At 41.4% G+C, this 27,896-nt stretch overlaps 1 protein-coding gene across 1 annotated transcript in view; it reads left to right on the top strand.

Annotated features, from left to right (window-relative positions):
* The first annotated feature begins 224 nt into the window (after positions 1–224).
* ANKFN1 (ankyrin repeat and fibronectin type III domain containing 1) overlaps positions 225–27,896 on the top strand; it is a 126,310-nt gene continuing 98,638 nt past the window's right edge. The window contains exons 1-4 of the mRNA XM_088138208.1: positions 225–410; positions 8,963–9,173; positions 16,786–16,980; positions 18,320–18,433. Of these exons, the coding sequence (XP_087994334.1) occupies positions 225–410; positions 8,963–9,173; positions 16,786–16,980; positions 18,320–18,433 (706 nt within the window). The remainder of the gene's footprint in view (positions 411–8,962; positions 9,174–16,785; positions 16,981–18,319; positions 18,434–27,896) is intronic.

The raw sequence follows: 27,896 nt of genomic DNA on the forward strand, positions 1-27,896 counted from the left end.
GAGAAGTTTGACAAAAGTAATTTAATTTGGGACTGAGAAGGCAGGTTGAAAACAGGCTGAATATTCACCACCGGCACAATTTCTTCTTTTGTTTGCAAAAATGGCTGTTTTCATGTAGAGTTTTAATCTATATTTCTGATGAACTCACTTGCCAGGTTCAAGAGTGTGCTTGTTCTAATAGCAAAGCTGTCCCTGCTTCTTCCATAGGAACTGCCCTGTGAAAAATGACCCAGCAAATGCAGAGCTTACAACTTTCCCAGACCAAAAAGAACAACCCTCCATCTTCTCCCAATGCCGCCAAGCGACTGTATCGGAACCTGTCCGAGAAGCTGAAAGGGAGTCACTCATCTTTCGATGAAGTGTATTTCAGAGCCCGGACAGACCGTCTAAGTCTCCGAAAGTCTTCAGTGGTGAGTCTTTTGTATTTCCTGCATTCGTACATTAATGCAATTTAATGTCCCATCTCTTCACAGTTCATTCCTGTAGTTCTTACATCACTGTCCCCAGGTGATGCCAACTTCCTTCACTAAATTTTCCCCCATGTAATTCTTTGAGAATTATATCAGGAAGATGTTGGAGGGCATAAGTGATGATGAATACAGACTGTTCCAGTAAAAATATGAGGGAAGATTATATTGTTAAAGATTAATCTCATTTACCCAGCTATTCCATAATAGGAAGTGTAAATGGGAGTGTATGTATCGATGAGTCAGTGTTGACTTCTGGTGACTGTCTAGAGAAGACCCTGCAGTTTTCTTGGCAATATTTTTGGAAGTAGTTTGCTATTTCCTTTTCCTTAGGTTTAAGAGAGAGGGACTGGCCCAAGGTCACCCAGCTGGCTTCATGCCTAAAGTGGGACTAGGACTCACAGTCTACTGGTTTCTAGCTAGTACCTTTAACCACTACACCAAACTGTCTCTCAACATATACTATGCATTGGGGATATATAGGCAAGTTTTCCATACTGGGGATGGTGCATTTTTATTTTTTTAAAAAATATCCACTAAGGGCAAAAATGGATGTGGCAATGGTATTACCGGGGGTGATTTTTTGCCCTGATTTTTTTTAGCTTATGGGTGAGGATGTTTCCAAAACAGCTCACAAGTTGCCTGCTCTTCCTACATATGCTTGGTCCAGCTCAGAAAATCCCGAAGTAATATAATATAGCAAATGCACCTATGTCTCTGAAAATATCCCCCAAATCTACATGCCAGAGTACAGTAGTAAAGATAGCCACCTGCCTCCACATATGAATTGCAGTAATTCATTCAGTGATGAGTTTACACCCAGCACATTTCCCATCTCACAGCACATACTGTGCCCACATGGTTATACCACACTAGCTGCCTCGCATCAGCCACAGGAGCATCGCCAGCAGTCAAGCTGCAATTTCAAACCCAGAGGCATGCCTTCAGGCAAAGTTTTGAACTGATATCTCTCTCTCACAAATACCATTTTGGAACTCATCACACAAGGAAAAGAAGGAGATTCCTAATAATTCCACCTTGTTCCCTATACAGGATACCGGCAGAGACTACTTATGGCCCTCCTGAGAAAAAGCTTCAAGATCTCCCAAGAGATCTTAAAATATATATATATATATATAGGAGGGGGAGGGAAGGATACAAAGAAGGAGCCAACAACTACAACAGGAAACTTGAATGCAGGACATTATGAGGCAATTGTCCTTGGCCTGCCACATCCATTCTATTTAAATCACATGGCTTACCTAACTTTGCCATACATTATATCACATGGCTTCTGCCTAATGCATAATGCTCCTTAGCCAGTATAAACCCCAATATAGAGTTTCTATGTTTATGTCTCTTGCTAATGCCTTTTCTTAATATTATGGCTCTTCTAAGTGACACACTAAGTGTGACTCTGAGACACCCCACTCACCCTTAGCCTTTCTCTCCATCACAGCCCCCTGTGAAGCAGCCTAAATTAGCTGTTTCATTTTCAAATAGCATTTTCTATCTCTCCCCGCTCCATAAATTTTGTTGTACAAATGATGTGTAATGCCTTATTCAATATTTTTTGTGGTGATTATGTGGTCAGGGACTGATATCTGCTGAGCATCGGTTGGCCGGTTGAGTTAAGTCTGCTGTAGGCATGCCCCGTCCCTGGGCACTGCCCTCTGTGGCCCTTTTGGCTTGGTCTGGAAAGGAAACTGGGCTCTTGGTTTCCACGGAGGCATCTATCCATGTAATTTCTGCCCTGCACTTTGCAAAATGCTATTCAGGTGTAAACCGGTATAACAGTCTTCTGGAAATCCAATTAATTGGTTATGAAACATATATTCAGTGGTCTTTTGACTGGAATGTTCCCTTATAAACTATTGGAGTAACTGTATGAAGATTCACTTTTTCAAGATAGTGGGTATTATATTCATAATACACTTCAGATGAGAAACCATCTTGGAAGGTAAAAAAAAAATTGGCTCGCTAGGGGTAAGGATATTTCATCCTGTTCTGTCATACCTAGAAGCATGATTGTGGTACTGTAACTGTTGAAAGACCTGAAAGACCAAATAAGGGATAGATTGTCATGGAGAAAAATCTATCTATGTGCTTGCTAGGAGTCAAAAATGACTTGATGGTACATAATATCAATCAATCAATCAATCAATCAATCAATGGCATTGTATGTATCTGCACATTTTGTGGTCAAGAATTCCAGTCTGACCATGAACATATTAAATGCAGTTAAAAAATACATGTAGACATACAGACAATTGTTTGATTTTTATACAGTATTTGCTTAGAGAAAGTAAATCATACTGTCAGTATTATAAGAATCTGAAGGAAATCATCCCACCGATTGTGCTGAATTCTAGTCAGATCAACTAAGTGTTGTCTCAGCAGCTTCTGTTAATCAATTACATGGATAAAACCATGTCCTTATTAAAGGTGATAGCAGAGCCTTGGAGCAGAGAGAATCCTTAGATGAGGACTGAATGTGGAGATGGGGTGTGGGAACACATCAACAGTCCTCTATCCAGCATTCCTGGACTTTCCATCTGCTCCAACCTGCATATCTTGGCAAAGATCTGAAAGACACATGGTTTAATGTGCTTGAGAGATTCCTGTGCAATCAGGAACCCACATGGAACAAGCTATGGTACTGGATGGGGACAGGAAAGGTGGGGGGGGGGAGCTTTTCCAGCAGACCTTTCAACAAAGTTGACAATAGCACCTGATGCTCTTGAATCAGAGTCTGAGTGGCCCAGGAGGCAATAGGGACTGGATGCAACTCTTACTCATTTTGTTGTAGATACTCAATCAGCCTTATCATAAGACAAAGGGCGCATCCAACTTAGAAAACACTGATTGCTGCAGTTATGGACAATATTACATGAGACATTCAATGCCTATCATGCAACAGCATTTGCAGTTTTAGCTAACATGTGGGAGTAATGCAAAGTGCTTTTTCCCCACTCTGTTACTGCAAAGGGATTGGCTCCATTTAAAGCTTTCCTGTGCCTATTTTTAAATCAAAATTCCCCTTTTCCCTTGTGATAGGAGAGTTCCAAGTTATCTTGCAAACTGCTATTCCAAGACAACATGTCTATCATTTCCAATTAACTCCACCTACTCTTGATAAGAACTTCATTTCTAAAGACAGAGTAACATACATACGTACCTACGTATATGGCTTATAATGATTTATAAGACAAACTAGGCAATGTACACATTAATTTAAATTCAGCCAAAGTTAATTAAAAGAGAACATGGTGCTATCTAGTTTCAATATAATAGCGCAGGCAAACTTTTGCTGGCTAAGTGCCCATTTCTTTTCCTGCGATTTTATAGGGTTTGGGGGATGTTTGGTGCCTATTCTGAATCCCAATAATAAAAAACCCTAAAACATATCAAAGTGAGCTCTCTGAGGGGAGTCATCAAAAGGATTCATAGGGAGAGCATATGGTTGCATTCTTTTTTAGAGAGATTTCTTACAAATTAATTTCTTTGGAGCCATTCACACACACTGTAGATAGTGACAAAATTGTTCCCAGGTTATACCATTTAAGCTGGCAGGTGAGGGAGTCACATGAAGGAGAAGGCTGGATTAGAATTCTCAGTGGCATGTAGTAATTTGGGCTGGCTTTGGAGAAAGAGGGAGGAAGAGGATTTACTGGATTCCTCATCTGCAGCCTCTAACTAGGTCAATTAGACTTTTATCTGCCTTGTTTCAAGCTGAGGTTTTTTTCCCCCCTTAAATTGTTGCTTTTGTGTCAGTTAAGTCCTCCAGGGATGTACATTTTATGAACTTCACAAACACAGGGAGGCTCAAACGTGGCTGTTTGTCACACTTCTCATGGCAGCTCTTTGGAGCATCGTGGGAGAGTATATATACTTGTGGAATAATTGCTTTTCCAGAGGTTGCTCCAGTACAGTGTAGTAAATGGGGAAAGGGCTACAAGGGAATTGTGCAGTTGCTGGGTCCTGCTGCTAGGGGCGTCCTCAGCTTCTCCTTGCCAGAAGCCTGTTGGTCTTTGTATAAAAGGTTGGAGACAGAAAGCCAGGACGTTTATTCTCTGGGCTGAGTAAAGGGACAGTCACAGTTTTGAGCAAGAGGGCTCTCAGAAAATAGTGCCTCCAGGGAGTTGCACGCTCACCATAAAGAGGAAGCTAGAGACTGGTGTTTGCTTCTGGCGGCTTGCCTCTGATCAGAATCTCTAGTGAATTTCTAATGAAAAGCACTGAGATAAGGACTCAGGTTACAAGGGGTAAACAGCCAGACAATGCCAAGGAAGGCAGACATGGGCCAAAACTTTTCATTTCTGGGTTTCATACATTGCAGGGGCATCTCTGTACTCTGTATGCAATAAGACATTTCTTGAAGACCCTTACTATGAATATGGATAGATGTTCTGTCCTGACTGAATGCTGCTGGGTAGAAAAGCGCATTCAGGACTCAGTGTTATGATTTAGTTTTTCTGGATAATGAAAAAGTGTGATTTTTTTGCAAGGATCTCTTGACAGACTGTTGAAAGCCACAATGCAAATGTGCCTATTTATACTAAATGAAATAAAAAAAGAAATAATTTGCTATGAAAGCAAAAAAATCATTCCTAGCAGGTGCCCTTTTATATCCTGTAACATATTTAAGGCATTGTTGTATTAGATTTCTTACATGGATGCCTTATAATCTCATGGATCTCTTACGTTGCTACTCTATATCTTAATTTCTTTATTACAATGAAATGCATAAAAGTATATCTGCAGTTGCACCTTGAATAGCAGCGATGATCATCAAGAAAGTCACCGAGTGGCTGTGTGTCCTGCTTATAGAGAGCAGTCCTCCGCTATAAGGCATCCTGCTTGATCTGCTGTCCTATCTTTAGAGATAAAGAATTGTCAAAACAGAGACCCTTGGGGTTCCCATGATCTGGAAAACAGACGAGCAGACACGCTGGTCGCCTGATCCAAGTCTCCCCTTTTGAACTGTGTTGTGGTACATTTCTATTTAAATTATAGCCATGTTTCTAGAGTCATACTGTACCTATACACTTAAAGTCTCTTTTGAATCAAATTCAACACCTGACTTCATGGACATGTCCATGAAGTTTTTTTGGTGTCAGTATTGTAGTGGTTTGTCACTGCCATCTCCTCAGATATTTTCTGGACTTCCCGGTCTAGCCTACAGCCCTGGGATTTCCTGGTGGTCTCCCATCCAAGTCCTAACCAGGTCCAACTCTGCTTAACTTTTTGAGAACAACTAAGGTTGGCTTGCTGCATGTAAATGAGCATCTGTAAATGTTAGGCACATCACTGCTCTTTTAAGACTTTTTTAAAAAAAGGATGCTAAGGTAACCCCAGTAAACATAGCACTGGATAAAACAGTAGACTACACCTGGCTCTGTGCTTCATCTGTGGATGGTTCAATTGATTAGTCCAGGAATAATAATTAGTAGCCACTGTTCACATATGACCTTCCATCCTAGGTTCTGTCAGCTACTCTAGCCTCAGCTGCTCGGTGCCAAGCCATACAGGGCTTTATAGGTCAAAACCAGGACTTCAAACTGCATCCAGAATGAGCAGCTGGGACCTGCTCATGAAGGATGATGCCACTTAGCACATAGGCTGCTGCATTTTGTCCACCTTAAGTTTCTGAATGGTCTTTAAAGGAAGAAGAATCGCGCCACTGTTCTTAATTATGCAGCAACAACATATACACGGAAATAATCAGGCTTGCTTGGCCAAACAACTCACAATATTGTTGCAACCTTCTACAGAGCTCCCAACATGCTTAGCTGGATCTTCTGTTTGAATAATAGTCTTCTGCCCACTTTTTTCTCAATAAGAAGAATGCTACTGGCTAATTATCCCAAAGGGATACTGAAAAAGGAATTTTTGTAGGACCTGCCAAGTCACCACCGCTGAGCAGCACTGCTGAGATGGATGTCCTTGTAAGCAAAGCCCCATGGGTCATATTATGGTTCTGCATCTGCTTCTTTCAAGTGCAGTTGTAAGAGGATGTGTTGATTTGTTTCCTGTGGTTGTTCTTTTCCACCTGAACAAGCTGCCTTTAAAAGGGAGATCTAATGGTTTTTTTCTGGGCTTGAATACCAAGCTGTGCAGCTATGTGACACTGGGCAGTGTCAGTCCTTCCTTCTTCAACATATAGTCATGTTCTGGATGTTCTGGAAATAACCAGATCACAGGGATGATTGGTGTGACATAAAGAATGTGCTCATGATGACATGTTTGGATCAGTGATATGGAACTTACTTCTGCATAGGTAGGTGTGAAGTTTTCTGGCAAGGCACTGTATATCATGAAATGTATTTATTTATTAGTCATTGGAGTGTGAACTTCTATTGCAGTGGATCTGTCCAAGGAGATATGGACTTAATTCTCATAAAGAAGTATCAGATAACGATGGGGCATTTCTGTACCTGACTTTCTTTCTCAGGATTATCACAATTCTGATTTATTTTTTTTTTAACCATAATGACTAATGTCATTCTTTTTAGTTTTTATTTTTTGCCCACCATACTATAGGGCATTAGGAGAAACCTATTAGCAAATATTTGTTGTTCACCATTGTTGATTATAAGCCCACATTTTCTGAGATCTAATGTTTAATGAATGTTAATTTCATTTCCTTGGGTTTTTTTCCCCTCCAGTGTGAATTACATCCTTTAGGGGAGCTGATAATTTATGCCACTAATTTCATGGGATTAACTCAGGGATGGAATTCCAGAAGGCAACCCTCTTCTGAAGCTAGTGTTTGCTTTAGCGTAAATCCCCTGAGCTCAGGCAATTTGCATTTCAAAGGCAAAACAAACAGCTCTACATCTTAAATGCAAAGTGGTGGGTGGAGTTGGATCTTAAGTTCCTTTCTCCATTCTCTTCTTTAGTTGAAGTCCAGTCAACAACAAATCCTCTTAATTAAAAATAAAGCATCATCATTATTTTTTTTAACAGAAAGGCTCCTAGAATCAGAATCTCACTACTAAATTCTCCTCCGCTGAAATTTATTCCAAAGTCATTCTACACCAGCATTCCCACTCAGGTAGTCTTTTGGATGTGTGTTGGCACCACAACTTCCCAAGCGCAATCTTGACTTGAAATTCAGAACTGGAGGCCCAGCATAGCTGGAAGATGCCAGGCTGAGAAAGGTGGCCCTCAGGGAGGGCGTTGTTAAAGGAGGGGGTTGTCAAGGGACAAATTACTAAACTAGCATCATACACAACACAAGCTCTGCCCCTTTTGTATATAAGTCAAATCATTCACATGGAGAGATAAAGCTTACGGTGCAACCCAGCTTTTGTCATTTTGATGAAGAGCTGGATCCTGCAGATGTCTCTGAGCTTTTCATTATGACAGGCTGGTTCACACATTACAGTGAACCAGAATGTGATTTCCTCTATTTAGCTTAGTTCATTATGTGAAGCCAGCCATTACAATTTTGTAAAACCTGCTATACCTGAAAGAACACTCTTGCTGTGTGATTCCTTCTGCTTACTGAGGCCGCTCAGACAAGGGTTCCTACAGCTGCTGGAGCATGGTGATAAATAAATAAATAACATAACATCGTTACCTGTGATTTATTTAAGCTTAGTGCACCCCTGTTCCTCAGCATTAGCTGTTGCTGACAGGAGTAAATAAATTATGCATATTTTCATTTGTTTGAAATATTTATTTACATCTATTTTCCAGCCTCAGTATTTTTCACAAAGCTAATCAAACATAAAATCTCAATAATATGTAAAAAGTATGAAAAATGGTGACAATTTACAGCTGACAATTCAGAATTCAGCAATCACCACATCATAACAAAACTCCCATTGCTTCTAAAAGTCACTTGAAAATAAAGGTAGTCATCTTGAAGCACTTTCAAGGATGGCATTCAGGGCTGGCTCCAAGTCTGAAGAGCCCTCAGTGAAATGGGCTGTTTTCCATATCAGTGGACGTCTGGTGGACACTTCCAATGAATGCTGCTCTAGGCATTGTGGGAACTTTAAATGTCACCCTCTCACCGTTGGGATGCAGCTGACCAAACATACGGTAACGTCAGATGAACTCTTTGAAATAAACTATGGCTCTAACTGGCACTTACTTGGCTTTGTAAAATGGTGGGAAGGGGAGGGAAAGTAAGTGAGTGAGAGAGAGAATAGCATGTGTCAATTTCAACCAGTGCTGAGTTTAAGAACCACAATCGTGAGTAAGGCCTGAGGCTACAGTTAGCCAATGCAATAGCTGGATTTATTATTATACCTCCCCCCTTCCCCCGCCAATCCATCAGAAAAAGAGCTGCAGCATCTTGTTCTGCTAAATTTCAAGATCACTCCTAGTGGAAACATTGAGTTGTCAACTTTCTCATGGTTACTTAAGTGTGTATAAACATGGCAAGTATCCTTTACACAATGTGTAATATTTTAGTTTTTAGTGTGACTTTTTTTTAATTGATGTAAAAGTCCTTAAGACACACCCAGTTATTTCATCAACAGAACTTCCAGTGCTGCGAAGCCATGCTTGAGGCTGTGGAGCAACAGGACCTGGATGCTGTCCAGGTTCTTCTCTATCAATTCACACCTGAGGAGCTGGATCTCAACACGCCTAATAGTGAGGGATTAACAGCTCTGGACATCGCCATCCTGACAAATAATGTGCCCATTGCCAAGATCCTCATGAAAGTTGGGGCAAAGGAGAGTCCACACTGTAAGTATTGCAGAATGCAAACAAAGCTGAATCATACTAAAAAGATCAAATAAATCAAATGGGAACTGGCACACAGTTCTTTAAAGCCACCTGACCAAGTCAGCAAGGAGAAGAATCAGATCCTGCCTAGATCACAGGGAGCTGGTAGATGGCTCCATAGTTGCCTACGCAAAGACTAAAGTGTTCCTTCCAAACTATGATTACGAAATGTACTTCCCCAGGATTTCCATGTGCCTGTCTCACTCTTTCTATTTTAAGTTCGGGGGTCAAGATTCTTTCCTTTAATTTTGCCTTTGGCACTATTTTCAATTATGATTCCATTATTGACTTCTTTATTGAACTATGTTTTGAATTGTGCTTTTTAAAAACTGGATCTACTATTTTCTTAATCGCTCTTTACAGCATCCTTGTTGGATGAAAAGGAATATAAATTTAAATAAGAATAATGATAGTAATAACAATAGTACTAGTAATATCACTATGAAACCTTGTGGGAACAGAGATTGTGGCAATGGTAGTAACTGGCACATTTTTTAGGAAGTTTAAGTACCTATTGTGCTATGTGTCTATCACATTATTAAAATACAGTAAAGGATGTTAATCATACAAAAATGACAAGCTCCCCTGATACAATCTGGGTGTTACAAATATACCAAGGTTAGTGTGTATGTGTGTGCGTGTGCATGTATATTACACATACACACTGCATAATAGTACACTTGCAAAAAAAATCAGAATTTGCATTTGGCTTATTAAAGCTTGAATGTGAATGAACTTAAATTAAAATGTTAAATATGCTGCTGTTCTTAAGCTAATTGGTAATTTGCTTATGTTTTTAAATCTTTAGCAATCCTAACTTGGTCTATATTTGGGAATTCAAAATACGAGAATTTGAGAATTAATTTCACAGATGGGTTTTAATACTTAAGCTGCAATTCTGTGCCTGCTTTCCAGGCTAAGCCAAAACTGAAGAAGTCATTAGGTTGTGCAGCACTTTACATTCATATAACACTTCTCTGCAGCTTTTTAAAATAGCTGTCTCTTTGCCAGAGATCATACAGCCACTCTTTGCAGCTACAGCATAGCACAGTCACAGGAAAAGATTTTTAATTTAAGGAGTTGTAGTCAGGGCTAATATGCCTCTGTCCGCTGGACTCCAACATGCTTTTTGCTTTCAAATCCAAAAGCCTCGTACAGCCCCACGGGCCATACAATAGTTAAGCATAATGCATACATGCCACGGTGGTATGTAAATCATGGCAAACCAGAATTAAAACCAACTATAGCCTAATGTAATTTATGGATCTGGCCAGTGGAATTTAGTTTTGAACAGATATGAATGGAATAGTGCTATTCATAAGATAACTTTTCCCCAAGACAATCTCAGTTCTGTAAGAAGAAAGCATACAAACCCTGCTGTTGTGGTTCCAGCCAGCCATCAGGGTGACAGGAGGCCTGAATGGAACAAGGCAATAACAAACATTAAAATCATGCATTCATTCCAATATGACTAGTAAATAAAGGCCCTGAGGGTGTGCCCTGGAAAGTTTTGATTTCATTTGGATTTCAAGCTCAATACACTTTTTTGTCCCCGAGATATCTTAAGAACATTCATTCAAATCAAAATTTGAATCTGGGCTTGATGTTTTGAAGGGAGTGGTGCTGTGGGATGGTATAAAGCAGGATTTCTCTATATATTTCAGCTATTTAAAATGATTACCTGTACGATTTTAATTTACACTGCTCTTCTTCGTCACATCTCTTCACAGCATCTTTATGTATGTATCTGACCAGAGAAAAATATTTAATGAACTAAGTTATTTACCACTGCGATAAAAAAAAAAAACACAGTTGCAAATGTGCATTCTTGAATAGTAGTTTGTATCACAAGTCAGGTTCTCATTTGGCATGTGATCGTACCAAGACACATTGGTAGCAAAATTTTGATGGAATGTGAACTCTTGTATTAATGTGTAAGTTTCAGTATCATACAAATGAGTAAAGCATAGAGATACAGATACATTGCAAAGATGGTTTTTGAAATACTGTATTTGAAAAATACTGAATTTTGTTAACACATAAAAATTCTAAGATTAGACAAAAATCCCTATCAGCTCTATACAAAATTTTGCTTGGCTGAGATGTACTAAAACTCCCCTTTTAAATGGCCTTCAAAATACAATATAAAATTATTGCTTCCTTTTTTCAGCTACCCGTATTTTTAATGTTATGTAGCTCCAAAACACATAATTTTGATATTTTGCAGTAATAAAAAAAATTGGGGGCTGCCTATTAGTACTGGCAACATCCTGTACTTTGGCAATAAGAGTAAATTTCCTTCAAGTAAAGTTTGAATTCTGGTAATTATATGTCCATATAGTTTTTGTGGCCGTAGTATGAAAGTTGTTTGTCATTGCCTTCTTCCAGGCTATTTTTTTCAACTTCCCTGTTTAGCTTATAGCCCTGGATTTTCTGGTGGTCTCCTATCCAAATCTGGCCCTGTTTAGCTTTTAGAGATTATCCAAGGTTGTCTAGGTGCTGCCAGCCAGAACTAGCACTTAGAATATATACATATACATATATATGTAGTGTATGTGCATGTGTGTGTATAGGTGTGTGCATGTGTGTATGTATGTGTGTGGCATATGTAAATAAATGTGTGTGTTTGGATATAAATATGTGTGCTTGTATGTATATATGTGTGTGTATGTATATATGTGTGTGTGGGTCTGTGTGTGTGGCATATGTATATATATAATAACAGCAATGATGATGTGTTAGGTTAATTCAGAGGCAAGGAATCTGGGGTCCTCTAAATGTGACTAAACGAGAGCTCCCCACATTGCTTCTCACTGGCCCTGCTGGCCAAGAGCTGCAGTTCAGTAATAGGAGGAGGAGCTGGCCGTTGACTCCCCTCCACCAGACTAACTGGAGATGCGAGTTCATTGCCTTCTGGAAGGGTCCACAGGGTGTTCAGTCTTCCATAGGGTGCATTTATCTTTAACAACAACAAACCTCACAAGAAACTAAGCAATGGCGGGTAAATAAGCAGATAATCCTGAGTCCAGAGATGGTTTTGGTCTCATCAGACCCTAACAGAAGCCAAGAGGAGACACCTGCACTCTGGCTGGAAGATGGAAACCAGACGGCCAGCAACCACAGGAATCCTTGTAATTTGCCTGGGCTGCAGGGACTGCTCTCTGGCCGACCCTTGTCCCAAACCAGGCTCACCGCACACCTGAGGAACACTTCGTGGGTTTTATGAAACTGCCCTTTGTCTTCTTTCAGGGAACGATCCCATGGCGTTGTTGTTTTTTTTCTTGTTTGTTTGCTTGCAAGGGGAGAGCAAGTGATTTGTGGAGTCAATTAATCATATTTTAAACTGTGACTCAAATTCTGACAGCTTACCTGTGGCAAAAAAATATTCTGAAGCTGATGGATTTTGCTTGAATTTGTCAGTGCCTATATTTAGACCTTTCCTGGCAAGTCCCATAATGAAACTGTGTTTTCAGGGGGTTGAATTTAGCAGACTCTGCCATTAATTTAAAAGTTGGTTAAATTAACAACATTTAGTATGGATCTGCCAATCTCCAAGCTCCAAGAAATTGTACCTTGAGGCTCCTAATCCTGGCATTTTTTCCACTGTGCCATGCCTGTATAGCCCGCCCCCATTTTCACCAGGTTTGCAGAATTGGTGCACTTTTATGGCTTTGCTGTGTCCACAACACTTATATTATCATTTAACCTGGCCTCCTTTAACCTTCCTGGGAGATTTTTTTCTCTCTCTCCTTGGTTACTGTAGCTGCTCAGTGAAAAGAGTTGTGTCTTTAATATTTATTTGTTTATTTTTCTGTCATGGTTCGTGACTGGAGGGAAAAAAAAGAAGAACCAGGGGTGACAGGGATTGGAGCACGTGATTGATGGCTAAAGTAACATTCATTAGGCATGACAAATCTACAGGAAAACACAGCCTTGAGTGTTCTAAGCAGCAGTTAAAAAAAGACTAGGCTGATTTTTCATTGACTTTGTCTGTAAATAAATGCAGACTGATGGCATGTAGGGGCAATTGTAAATGAGTATTCATTTCCTGTCTTTAATGCAAACATGCCTGTGAACGCAGGCTTGGGACCTATAGCCACTTCATTTCCATGGTTAAATAATGCCCTATGCTGATCACCATCTGCATTTGCTATCTCCATCCATTGGCAACCTGAAGAGGAGAATTTTATAAATAGATCGCTGCTGCAAGTGGATCCTTCTTCCTAAGCTGGTAGCTGAGATAGGATGCAAATTGCCCCACTTAGGTTTTTCAAACTGGAATCAAATAGATGCAGTGAGCTAAGCCATCATGTGGCGATTTGATTTGATTTGACGTGAAACTAAGGCAGTATGGTTAATATACCATGTTTTGAGGCATGAGTCCATCCATTTTGGCTTATTCAACAAACTGTGTTTAAAACAAACCATGGTTTAGCATGCTCTGTGAACCCTGCCCCAATACAATTAAATGTTTAAGAAGTTGTCATCGTATTTAAAGAATCATTTCCATAAGAAATAAAAAGGGTATTTGCATTGACAATAAGTTATTGGTGTCAATGGGGTACAGTTATAGCTTAAATAGTTCCCAAGCAATTCTGTATATATCTATTTAGAAGTTTATTTAATCACTGAATAACCAGCATTTGGTGAATTTGCACAACATACTAAGCCACAAACACTGGTTTATAAAACACAGTGGTTGGTTTCAAGCCAGAACCAAATAAAACATTGCTTATGATGTCTGGTAACATAGTCTCAATCATAAAATCCAGATAGGTTTATATTAAAATAAATGAAGAGGCTTTATCTGTTAGAACCAAGTCATACCATATCATTATTTTGTCAAAACTTTAACTAAAGCTAAATCAAATTCAAAAGAGCGCAAGAGAAAGAATCTAAAAAAAAAAAAATTCCTACAATTCATTACAATGCATTTTATTCCAAATTAAAATATTATTGTCAATGTAACATTGAAAGTGACATCAGCATAGCCTTAAAAATAATCAGCAAAGCTCCAGAGTTACAATATTACAATACAATATGTAGTGTGTATTACAATACAAAATGTAGAAATGTAGAAAATTCAAAATGCTGAATCTAATAAATTTTTGGTGAGACGATATTCAGGCCAGATGCATTAGTCTCTGTAAATCACTATTTTGAACAAAGAAGGTTAGGGAAAGGAGTTGTCTTCATAAAGATGCCTTTAATATACATAATGTGTCAGGTCAAAATCTTACAGATGAAAGGTATCAATCCAAATAAGGAAAAAAATTGGTCAAATATGTGATTTAAGAATACACTTGGAATAATCTCCATATGGCATTTATGTGCTGTAATCTTCTTGCACATGAACTCAACTATGTTTTAATATCTTCTTTAAAACAGATCTGTTTTTTTAAAAAATATTATTCTATCCAGAAAGCTAAAATGTAGGCTAAATAGATTGGGCTTTTGCTAAAATGGTCACATGGTTGCTTTTTTGGTGCAATGCTAAAAGCAGCCAAGCCCATGGGGTGGCACTTAGCTATTTAGGGGTGCAGCAGTAACTTTGCAGTCGTCCTGTAGGTCAGAACTGCACAATATACTAATATTGCAAGCAGTCAGCCCTTCAAAGGAGGCTAAGTCAAGAAACAAACACCACAGTGATTCCAGGAACACTATTTGATTGTTGTAGGGTATAATAACAGAATCTTGAAAGTCTGTCCAAATTTCTGTGTCCCATCTATTCTAAAAAACAATCAAGGCACAGTTAATTTGAGTTTCTTTCTCACACTTGCTCCTGGACTGTATAATCACTTCTTCAAGTCCCTTCTTAACGGTTCTTTCATACCTTTCCCAGTGTCATCTCAAAATTCCTCTACGCAAATTACTACAGAATCATATCTTTGAGTATTAGGTCATGACCTGCCGTGTTTTTGATGAACACTTGTTTTATAAACCAGCATGCAACAAATATTGGTAAATTCAGTCAGTTTCTGTTAGCCACCAAACTCAGTTTGTGGGTTAATAACATAAGAAGAAGCCTGCTACATCAGGCCTAGTGTCCTCCTAATTCAATGTCATGTTTATGGCAATAGCCAACCAGCTGTTTCTGGAAAGGACACAAACAGAATCATGTTCGGTTACTGATGTCCTGTAGCAGATATTCAGCAGCATATTGCTTCTGAACTTGAAGGTTGCATAAAAGTTTCATAATTTACTCATATCAATTTATTCTCCATGAATGTATTAAATCACTTTCTGATTCAATCTAAAATAGTGGTTATCACCACATCTTCCTAGCTTTTGGCTTTGTTGGTCACAGCATCAGGCTTCATCCTGACTGATGCTAGAACCAGAGGAGGATTGCAGCCAAAGATTCAGGGACACATCTCTGAGAAGATGTTCTTTTTTTCCAGATGCTAAAGAAACTCTTAATAACAGAAAACCAGCTACTAAATTGTGAAGGTCAACCCATATATCTAGAAGACACAAATTCAAATCTTTTATGTCCTTCTCCCACTTGTATACAGATAGTCCTTGCTTGACGACTGCCCTGTTTAATGAATGTTCAAAGTTACAACAGTGCTGAAAAAGTAAATTTGCAGCCAGTCTTTGCACTTACGACCATCACAACGTCCACATGGTCACATGATTGAGTTTCAGGCATTTCACAACAGGCAGGCATTTAAAACTGTCGCAGTGTCCCATGGTCACGATTGCCATTTGCGTGCTTCATTGCTGGCTTCTGACAAGCCGAGTCAATGGAGAAGCTGGCAGTAAAATTGCAAGTCGCAGTCACATGTCTCATTTAACAACTGCAGGTGATTCACTTAACGACCATGGCAGAAGTGAGGTCATAAGTCTGTTGCAGTCATGTGATGTCTTGCTTAACTACCATGTTGCTTAGCAACAGAGTTGCCAGTCCCAGCTGTGGTCATTAAGTAAGGATTACCTGTGTTGTTAATAAACTGAGAGCCACATGATTCTCTGTGGAGGAAGTGGTTGATACCTTTACATGTTATTGTAACAGATCAGTCTGGTCTCCATCCCTTTGTGTCTGTCCTTGCCTGTTCCAGCTCTCATACACAGGTTATTCATATTTAAAAAAGACTCTGGGATTACGGTATATACTTGCCGATAAGCCGAGAATTTTAGGTCCCAAAATACAACCCCAAAACCAGGTTCATCTTATCTGCGGATGGGCTTATCCATGAGTATATACGGCAATACTTTTTTCAAGTATCTGTATTTCTCATATATACTCATATATAAGTCCATTCGCAGATAAGCAGACCCTCAAATGTTTATCCAAAATACCATGAAAAATGTGGATAGGCTTATCCACGGGTGGCACATTTTTCATGGTGGTTTGGATACAATTTGAGGGTCAGCTTATCCGTGGATGGGCTTATACTCAAGTATATATGGTAATCTCTTGGATTGCAACTCGCAACTGCTTGTGTTAGCTCCAGCTGATTTTGACTGGGTGAATATTGCAATTGTCCCTCCACCTGTCCTCAAAGCTTCTTAACTTCAGAATTTTCCTTTGAAAAGTCCCAGAACTTAACACAGTTCCTTCTTCTAGCAGTTGTCAACGTGGAGAGCAGATCCATCCATTTGAGCAACTTAGTCCAAGATGCTCAGCAACGGGTAAATGACCTTTCTGCACAAGTCGTGAGTGAAAGCCTTGGCACCGACAGCTCGGAGAAAGAGAAGCAGCTGAAAGCCTGGGAGTGGAGATACCGGCTTTACAAACGCATGAAGTCTGGCTTCGAACATTCCAGTAAGAGCCATGGGTGAAATGCATGGATGAGACAGGCTCAGGTTCAGAACAGAAATAATTTATAACACAGGCTGTGTTTCCAGTGATTCTTCATTAGTGCTTCAGTTGAGCAACTAACCCTGAATTTTATAGCTTGAAAAATTGGTACAGATAGAACAAGCAACCTGCCTGTTTCTAAAATAAGACAGGTGCAGGATTACAGAAGAATTACTCCATTGTCTATTCATGAAGATGGTTATTTATCATAAAGAAGGTTAGTAATTATTAGACTTTCTTAAAGAACCTACCTAAAACAGTGGGAGGGCAGCTTGGTTTGAGATATAATAACATATTTCATATTCAGTGCAGCCACGTTCATCACTTGCAACATTGATGTCAGAAAATATCAAATCTTTAACAAATAGTTTGTGTTTGACAGACAGGAAATCTTAAGTGCTAGGCCAGTTTGACAAATGATAAACTTGCAGAAGAGCAGCTTCCTATATCCTATTAATACCTCTAATTCATTTTCTTGTAACAGTGACCAGTATATTTTATCAAATTCTAAATTATCTCATGTCTTTCAATATCTAAACCAAACACCTATTTTGAAGTTGTAGTACTACACACACATACATGCCCACACACTCACATATACGTGTATATTATTATACAGTATATACACAACAGTATATAATACGTAATGTATCTGTGTGTGTCATCTATCAACTAACATTGTTTAATTGAATAATGCCCTTATTTGTTATGAAATAATTTTGTCAAAATCCTATACAGATTCTATGAATTCACATATATTCTGTGGAATTTCATTTTTCAGAATATCTTGCCATGAATCCCAGTCTTATTGTGTGAATAATTTCTCCAGACCAGAATTGCAAATCCTACATTGATACTGAATTGCTAAAGGTCATCACTTGCACTAATCATTCATCATTTATATCTAAACATACAGTATAATCTGTGTCTAAATAACTGTAAATATGAATATAAATTAATTAGCTCTTCCATTACTGATCTATCCCCTTGGCAAGCTCCGATAGAGCAAGTGTGATTGAGGAAATGTCTGATGGTGGCATTCTAAATCTTGTATTGTGCTTACATTTAAGCAGCTGCCAATAAGAATACTATATTCTCCAGAATAGATGAAGAACACAAGAGAAATCAATCGTGTCCAACAATCTCATTAGCATAGATGCCTTGTTTTCATTACAAACAGAAGCATCTTCAGTGCAAAGCTCATCCTTGTTGCATGGTTTTGACTCATTTCTTCAATGACCCAGGGCAGCGTTTGAAAGGTATTTGTTCCGCATGAAATACGGTGTTTTTCGTCTGTTCACAGGAGCCCCTGAGGCACCAACCAACATCTGCCTTATGGTAACAAGCAGCACATCACTCACTGTCACTTTCCAAGAACCTCATGGCATCAATTCAGCAGTGGTGACAAAATACAAAGGTAATGGATTTGAATCAATTTCATGACCTTTCATTAATGCATATTAAATGAAATATGGGCTTGATATCTTTTTTGCAGTTGAAAGTAGTTCCCCAATCTAACTTAGATTAGATTTGAACCATATTTGATTTATTTTAGTTATGGGAGCACAATCTGAGGCCTCAGAGCCACATGTGTCTCGACCTTCCTTCCTTCCTTCCTTCCTTCCTTCCTTCCTTCCTTCCTTCCTTCCTTCCTTCCTTCCTTCCTTCCTTCCTTCCTTCCTTCCTTCCTTCCTTCCTTCCTTCCTCTTCTGCATCTCTCTCCAATGATAGCATGTTTAAGCCCTAACCTAGGCTTGATAGTAATTCAGAAAAGCCAGAAAATCCACAGAACCCTCCCTGCTCAAACCTATAGGGGGAAAAGAAAAGAAAAGAGAAAAGAAAAGAAAAGAAAATCATAGCCCTCACTTTCTCAACAAATCTTAAACGTTGCCACCAGCTGCCTATGATATTGCAATGGAGAACTGAGACACTAACTCCTCAGGTTTTTTTCTGGGATTCACCACTGAACATTTGTGACACTGAATGCTAGTTCCTTTTTCTCCTTTGTATCAGCTTGTATGGTCCATAACCTTTTACTTTCCATCATCATTTGTGGAAAATAATGTTGGTACAGTTTGTCTTCATTTTGCTCCTGCCTCAATTTTCTTTATTCTTCACAAGTCCTTCAAGATTGGCTCCTATTAATTCACCTATCAATCGATACTATCCCAGATGAGAACGCATGAAAGAAAGCTGGAAAGTAGGACATATTCTTTAATGAAGGTGGTGTTGTGGGGAAAATCAGGAGGAGGAAGTGCTATGTGTACGTTGCCTTGACCTCCTGAATGAGAGGCAGGAGATAAATTAATAAATAATAAATAAGAGCAGGACTATTTGTTTCATTAGTAACTAAGGATTATCACAGCAGTCCCATAGTTCCTTATCTGCTACTTCCTGGTGGCATTTGAGGTTACAGTTCCATTTTACCAAGATTTAGATTTCTCAGGTCCTAGAGCCATATAACCATGAGACCTAAAGCTAGAATTTATTACATTTTTTTAATTGTGCGCACAAACCAATTTTCCCCAACCTAGTGTCTTTCAGATGTGTTGGATGGATCACCTGCCATTACCTCTCAGTTAACATGACTGGGCCATAGTGATGGAGTCTGGAGTCTGACTATATGTGGAGGGCACTAGCTTGGATATGGCTGTCACAAATCTTTCTAAAGCTGTTATTTTATTTATCCATTCATTTTCTGTTTAGCTCAAGTTTAGGAATAAACTATACCCTTAAACAGCAGATGTATAGCTTGCAAACCTCTCCTTCCTTGGGAAGATGCACTCAGGAGAGGGCCCTTGGAAATAGCACAAGAGAGAGGAAAACCATCTCCCAACTGTTGTTTTCCATAGGAATTTTTCTTACCGAAAACTAGTAGACCTTGAAGCAGTGCAACCTCAAAAGGGCTGTTTGAAGTATTGCAAGCCTGAAACAAAATATGTGAACTCCAAGGTCTTTGATTTGAGGTCAGAACAAAATAAGCTGTTTTGTTTCAACCTCAGGAGAAAATTCTGCTGCTTTGACTGTTCTGATTATTCCCAAGCTCTGCAGCTGGGCTGTTATTTTAGGGGTTGTGATTAGGATGCTTGTTTTTCAAATTTTCATCAGCAGCAGGCCTAATCAAATACCTGGTGTTGTTGGTTTAATTTGGATGGGGTAACGTAGGAGTGAAATCTTGAGAGGAAGGCAACAATGAAGCTCCTGGTAAAGCAGAAACAGAAGGCTGCATCCAACTGCATGCATGCAGGCTTGCTTGGGAAGACACTGCTGCGGTTTTAAAAAAGGGGCAACTTGGAGTTCACCTGGGAAGTACTACCTGGGATGCAGGTAGTGAAAAGGGGTGCAGGTGTCTATGCAAACATCTGATGCAGTGTTTCATATGAAGTTCTACTAATGCTCCTGAGATTGCAAAATGCGAAGACTACTAGTATCGGGTTGGGTTGGTTGGCTCGTTGTGTACTGGTGTGTGTGCGCGCACACGCGTGCTGTGCATACTTTTGTGTCCTACTGATGTTGAGCTTCCAGATGCTTTTAAAAATCCAAAGAAGCTGCACTGTTCATGTTTGGTGCATGCCCTGTGTACATGCTCTTGGGTCTTGTAGCTCTAATATTAATGTCACTTGTGTAATTCAGAAGCACCACAGCCATCAGTTGCTTTTAGTGAGCTTGTGCCTGGCAGATGGATTGGGAAAAGGAAGCTTGCTAAAGCTGTAGCTTAATCTGGTTAAATAGGTGGCATGGCAGTGCCTGCAGAAGAATTGGCCAAGAGGATTTTGAAAAGAAAAGAAAACATTAAGAAAATTTCATTGGAATGGAATGATGTACAATTTTTGCCTTTCTGGCTGGGCTTGTTTATTTTCAGGCAGTAATGGTACGGCTGGATTGGAAAGTTAAAACAATTCGCTGTTTTATCTTGTCAAGGTGTTGGCTCAGAGTCTCAGGATCTGAGGGAGTAAGAAGGGAGAAGAATCTGATAATAGTTTCTAAACTAAACTCATGGATTTTCTAAGTGTGAGAGTAGAGCTGTGTCCTGTGAGGATTTGTTTTCATTTTTTAAAAAATGTTTCGTCTAATTCTGCATTCTGCAAGTTGGCTGGCTGGCTGGTAGCCTATATCACCATTCCACCTATTCTCTTAGCCCCGGAGTGAAAAAAAATTAGCAAGATGTTTGTTTTGAGTTCTAGTTTTCCCTATGGCCAAACACTCAAATCAATTCATGTTTTGTTCCATCAGACCATAGTAAACTCAAAACGTTTCCCTAGAAACTCAAGACTCAAGTAGAAATCATTTTCTACTTGAAAAATTTGTGCACAGCCCTGGTTTCCTTTCCCAACTGATTTTATACAAGCCGACTTTGAGAACATGAATTTACTTTACAAATACAAGTCAAGAAAACTTAAGGGCTTATAATGACATGTGGTAAATTGAGAGAAATTGACTTTTAAAATATGTATTTTATTTATTTTTTTTTACAGTTTTGTCTGTTTCTGGAATCTACTTTGAGCATTTTATTCGCAGTATTAAATGTATAGCTCTGATGTGACTTAAAATAAATAAGTACATAAATGGACTAATAGGGAAACTTTTTTGAAGTTCCCTTCTACTCCTTGCTTCAAAGCCTTCTGTTTCAGGCGCTCAGCAAGGAAGAAGGACCATCAGGGCTTTGTTACAGTGTTTAACCACAAGGGAATGTGACGTTTAAGTCTAAAACAAAGTGAGTGTATTAATGAGTCCTACTTCAAATGTATACATATTAATTAAGTGTTAAAAAACCACATGGAATTAGTGACTACACTCCAATTTTAAAAGCAATTTCTTTGGAATGTCCTTGTCTTCTTATTAGATGTGAAAATGATTTTCTGAAACTTCAGTAGACTCAGCTTTGCAAACATCCACAGGATAGCCCTGTACATTTAGGAAATGGGATAACAATGTTTTGATCACAATATTGAATATAGTAATAGTTCTGTGGCACACCAGAAAACTATTAATCGTATATATGCTTTTTTAAATGTATAAGACATGGTTCAAGGGAAAGTTATATAATTTTAAAAAAATATCTGCACTGTATTGAATATACAGATTATACAGAATACACATAATACAAAAAATATTGAAAAAAATAACAGACCAAAAGCTTGTACCACACTGTGCCATGGTACGCTGGTTGAGAACCACTGCTTTAAGGCATGCTTGTGTTTGCACAATATAACTTAAAACCTAGATAAAACCATGGAACTTATTTTAATTTGTGTAGAGTGGTAGTATCTATTATTTTCCAAGTCTGATCCTCTTGGCCATGCTGATTAAGAAATTCTGAGATTTAAATCATTCAGAAAATGGCAGATTAGTGAAGGCTTTTCTAAGATGCCCAGAAGAAAAATATGCAAAGACCACTATTTAGGGTGCCTAGTTGCCACCCTTAAAGCCCAAACAGCCCAATCATGACTTCTTCACCTCCTCCCATTCATACAATCCAGCTGACTGACATGATTGTGCTGATTTTGTAGGCCAGAGGTGAACTGCTAGAAGGCAGCTACCATAAGAGTTGGACTGCAGAATAAATCTGTCATGCATTTGTTCTCAGGTGATGTACTCTGATCCACCAACAAAGAATCTTTCACTACATGAATGAGCGTGTAATTTGTGAAATCTGCTAGCATTCACTTCAAAATAATTCTTAGTTCAAAAGTGGTGTACTATATATTCATTTATAAAAGTTTGTTCATTATCATACACACCCACACCTCCCACTACATGCATACATATACATATTTGGGGTAACTGAAAAGAAATATGCATCTATTAAGGAACCATGAATACAAGCAAGTGTGTAACAGACAAATATTCAGATGAATATATATACATTATGACCACTATTGAGATTTTCTTTTAACCAATACATAGAACATTTGATAGAATTATAGCATCCTGTCAGAAAACGACAGACACGGGTTCGGTTATCCAGTAGACAGAAGTTTTTATTGGGCACGTTTGCAAAGGTGGGTCCCTCCCGCAGCAATGGAGGAACCCCGAAGCAAGGTCTGACAGGTTTTTATACCCCCTATCTGTCCTCCCCCTCCTACGAGGGCTTGGCTCACAATCTCACCTTTTTTACCGCCCCGGAGCGCCGCTAATTAACCGCAAAACCGCAGACATTCCACTTTCCGAATCCAATCAGCGCAATACACATTCCAATCCCCACTTGACCCGACAGCCGCCCCCTGCCGTTTCTCTTCACTCTGGTGCGAACGTGCCTCTTGCCTGCAGTCTTTCCTCCCTCCTGCCGTCCTTCTCCACTCTGATGCGAGTGTGCCTTCTGCCCATCCTCCCTCCTGCCGTCCCCCCAAGGCTGCCCCATGGTGCACAGCGCTCTCCCTTAGCAAACATGGTTCGTTTGAGGCCCTCACTTCTCCCTGCCTTCTCACAATCCCCCCTTTTTCTTTTCACGCCTCTGTTGGGCCTCAAACCTGGCTAACAGGATTGCTCCCTCGTCCCGGACCCGGGGCTTCACACACTGGGACAGGTAATTCCCACAAGCAGGGAGACATTGCATTAAGCAACATACTAGGACCAGTAAGGCAATGAAACCAATGGCTAGTACAGAAAGTTGTTTTAACCAAGCAAAGTTAGGTAACCAACTAGTGAGCCACGACCAATTCCATCCCTCTGGATCCTCGGATATGCGAGAGGCTAAGGTCTTCAACTTGGCTAGTTTTGCTTCAACATAATTCTCATTGTTGGTTAGGTTAAAGCAACAAAGACCTTGAAAAGATTCACAGCCTTGTCCTGCCCTTAATAGGAGATAGTCTATAGCTATCCGATTTTGAATGACCGCCCTCCTGATCTCAGTGACTTCTTCAGTGAGGGCTGCAATGAGAGAGGATGTAAGGTTGACACTTTTAGCCAGGAGGCAGGCCACCTTCCTTAGGTCCAGGTAAGCCCTTCCACTTAGTGCAGGAACCCCTACTAAGGAGAGGGCCAGAGCCATGGCTTCTGTTTCAGACAAGAGTGTCACATCACTCTCACAATCAGATGGCAGCTCCCTTTTTCTTTTGATGGGTGCGCTTGTATTGGAGGCAGGGCATATAGAGAGGTCAGGCGCCCTATGGCACAAGGGCCCCTGAACTATAGGCTGGAACATAGGTGTAAGCTTCATGTCCACATAACAAAAAGAAACCTTTAGGTAGGTATAGAGGGGTTGAGGCGTAAGGGATATTATAGATCCCTCCACAAGTGAAAGCAGGACCTTTTGAGGGCAGTGGGTGGGTACGGTTCTGGGTATTGTTGAAATATACACATTGAGTTGCATTGGTTATCCCCAAGAGATTTAGAGCTATTTGCCTTTGATTAGTCCAGGGTCTTGGAGTGGGAGAAGACCCAAAATGATAGAACATCCCCCCACGGGGGATCATCCCCAGTGATATCAATATTCGCTATCTGAGTAACATTCTTCAATGCTTCCAAGCTGATGGGCATTCCAAAGAAACAGGTGGAGGTGACACCCTTCACAGTCAAGAGTTGCCCCACACAAAAAGTTGTGCTGTTCAAAGCTGTCTGTGCCAATTCTACAAAAAAATTGTTGTTAGAGCTGTGCTGTAGAGCATCTAAGCAGTGACATAATAGAATAACCTGGATGCAAGCCTTCATGTTGTTCATCTCCTCCCCTGCCTTAGTTCAGTTCCTTTTAAGTTTTACTTTGAGTCCGTCTCCTGGTTGGGCAGTCCACGGTCGGGGGTCGGGAGCTCGCTTAACCCGATGGTAGTGGGTCCAACCCCCCTGTCGGGTCCGAACCGCCGATTCAGTTGTCAGGAGAACTTGGTATGGTCCCTCCCAAGACGGCTTCAGTTTCTCATCCTTCCACGTCTTTATCAGGACCCAATCCCCTGGCTTGTGGGGGTGTTGGTCTTCCAGCAAGGGGGGCCGCTGAGCGAGGAGTCCCTGTTTTCTTAAAGATAAGAGAGATTGTGACAGTACCAGGAGATACTTTCTCAGGAAGGCATCCTTTAGCTCGGGGATAGGCTCTCCCATTGGAGCCAGGAAAGGTCTTCCCATCATCAGCTCGAATGGGGAGACCCCCACATCCTTGCGAGGGGCTGTCCGCATTCGAAGCAGGGCAACCGGAAGTGTCTTTGTCCAAGGTAGCCCTGTTTCCAATCCCAGTTTGGTGAGATGTTGCTTCAATACCCCGTTAGCTCTTTCCACTTTCCCACTGGATTCAGGATGCCAAGGGGTGTGGAGTTCCCATCGAACCCCCAGGCTTTGCATGACCTCCTGCAGCACCTTGTGGGTGAAGTGGGTCCCCTGTCAGAATCCAGACTCTCTACTATCCCATACCGGGGGACGATCTGTTCCAGGAGAACTTTTGCTACTACCTGTGCAGTCGCCCTCCGGCTGGGCACCGCTTCCACCCAGCCAGTGAGGTGATCTTTGAGTACCAACAGGTACTTCAACCCAGCCACAGGAGGGAGTTCCGTAAAGTCCACCTGGACTCGCTGAAAGGGCCATATTGCCAAGGGCCTTCCTCCCCTCTCCCTTCTCCTCATGGCTTTGCGATTGGTTTTCTGACAAATCAGGCATTTCCAGCACACAGCCTGCGCCTCTGTCCACATCCCCAGGCTCCAGTACCACGGCTTTACAGTATCTATCAAAGCCTGCACCCCCAGTGAGACCCTTCGTGCAGTTTCTCCAACATCCCCCTCATGTCAGCACGGCTCACTACTGGGGTCCCCTCAATTGTAACCCAACGACCTGCTTCCTCCCTGCAACCTTCCCTTTCCAGCAGCACCTCGTCCAACTTCCCCGGCGTCCAAGCCGGAGGTTCTTCTATCTGGGGGATTGCAATCATGATGGCAATGGGGACACCCTCCGCTGCCTCCTTTGCTACTCGATCAGCAAGTCGGTTCCCTCTTGCCTCCATCGAGTCCCCCTTCTGATGTCCCATTATATGCACCACTGCAATCCTGTTGGGTTCTTGAAGAGCTTCCATCATCCCCTCTATCAGTTGCCGAGCTTTCACCTCCTTCCCAGCAGTTGTGAGTAAACCCCGTTCCAGCCAAATTTTCCCGAAAGTGTGCACTACTCCCCAGGCGTATCGCGAGTCTGTGTAGACGGTGAGGGACACTCCCTTTCCCAACTCTAGTGCCCGTTTCAAAGCGTGCACTTCACACAGCTGAGCCGACCAGTCCGCTGGTAGTGCCCCCTTCTCTATTGTCTCTCCCTCCGCAGTCACTATCGCGTACCCTGACTTCCTTTGTCCCTGCTCTACTCGACTAGACCCATCCACGAACCAGACCTCACCCTCCTCCAGCGGGACCTCCTGCAGGTCCTCCCGGGTCTTTGTTTGCAGCTGCAACAGGGTGGAGCACTCGTGCTCCGCCGGCTCCCATTCTTTCCGCTCCCCCGCAAGAAACTCCGCTGGGTTCAAATTCCTGTCTGTTCCTACCACCACATCAGGACTTATCCGGAGAACTGTCTCATATTTCAACATCCTCCCTTCTGTCATCCAAGCAGCCGCCTGCTGACTAAGCACACTTAAGATCTGATGGGGTGAATGGACAATCACGGGGCTCCCAAAAGTGAGTTTTTCCCTTCTGTCACTAACACAGCAGCGGCAGCCACTGCCTGCACACAAGTCGGCCATCCCCTCACCACTGGTTCTAGGGCTTTGCTCAGGAAGGCCACTGGTTGATATTTCCCAGCCCGTTTCTGAGTCAGTACTCCAATGGCAGTTCCCCCATGGGCTGTAACGTATAGGTGAAAGGGGAGGGCCAAGTTCGGTAGAGCCAGAGCCGGGGCCGTCACCAGGCTCCTTCGTAATTCCCCAACTTCTCTGTGTCCCTGTCTGTCCATTCTACCCTGTCAGATGATCCTTTCAACTTCTCATACAGAAACTGAGCCTTGCTCATGTACTCATCTATCCATAGCCTGCAATATCCTACTAGACCCAGAAACCGCCGCACCTCCGTTTTAGTATGAGGGGCTTCAACTGCATTATCCCCTGTATCCGAGAAGGATCAATCAACTTCTCGCCCTTCCGGAGTACATGTCCTAAATACTTGACCTCCCTTTCCACAAATTGGACCTTCCCTTTTGACACCTTCAATCCTTCTTCAGCCAACCAGTTCAATAAAGCCACTGAGTCTTCTCTCACCTTTACTTCCTTCTCTCCAGACACCAACAAATCATCCACATACTGCAGCACCCGAGAACCCCCAGGGGCCCGGAACCCCTGGAGTTTCTCTTCCAATGCCTGTCCAAACAAGAGGGGGCTCTCGGTGTACCCCTGGGGCAGCACCGTCCATCTCAGTTGTTGCTTCCTCCCAGTCTCCGGATCTTCCCACTCAAAAGCGAACAGATCCCTACTTTCTTCTGCCAGAGGGCATGACCAAAAAGCATCCTTCAAGTCTATCACCGTGAACCACCGATCCCCGGGAGGGATCTTCCCCATCAAAGTGTAGGGGTCAGGCACTACCGGGGTCCGGGCCAAGACCAAATCGTTGACCCTCCTCAGATCCTGCACCAGCCTGTAACTATTGTCCTTCTTCTTCACAGCTAAGATAGGGGAGTTGAAGGGGGACATAGCCGGTTCCAACAGCCCTTGCCGCCTCAGCCCATCTATGATGGGCTTCAGCCCACGCCTCCCATTGTTGCAACAATTGTCCTAATGGAGAATCCATGGGGATTCCCCCTACTGCGTTTTTCCCACTGGCCCCTGGCCTTACACTCTTACTCTGCGCCTTACCCATCCTTCCTGACTACGTTTCCCACCTTACAGAAGGTCCCGGACTCTTCTGTCCCCTTGCGGCGTCCAACGCCTCGTAACCACGCTAATCTCCCCGAGATTATGGGTAGGCTGTACTCACCAGACCTCCCGGAGG

The sequence above is a fragment of the Python bivittatus genome, unplaced genomic scaffold (genome assembly GCF_059951505.1).
Source record: "Python bivittatus isolate LINGU-HERP-01145 unplaced genomic scaffold, Pbiv_v1 ctg000220_np1212, whole genome shotgun sequence".
Taxonomy (NCBI): domain Eukaryota; kingdom Metazoa; phylum Chordata; class Lepidosauria; order Squamata; family Pythonidae; genus Python; species Python bivittatus.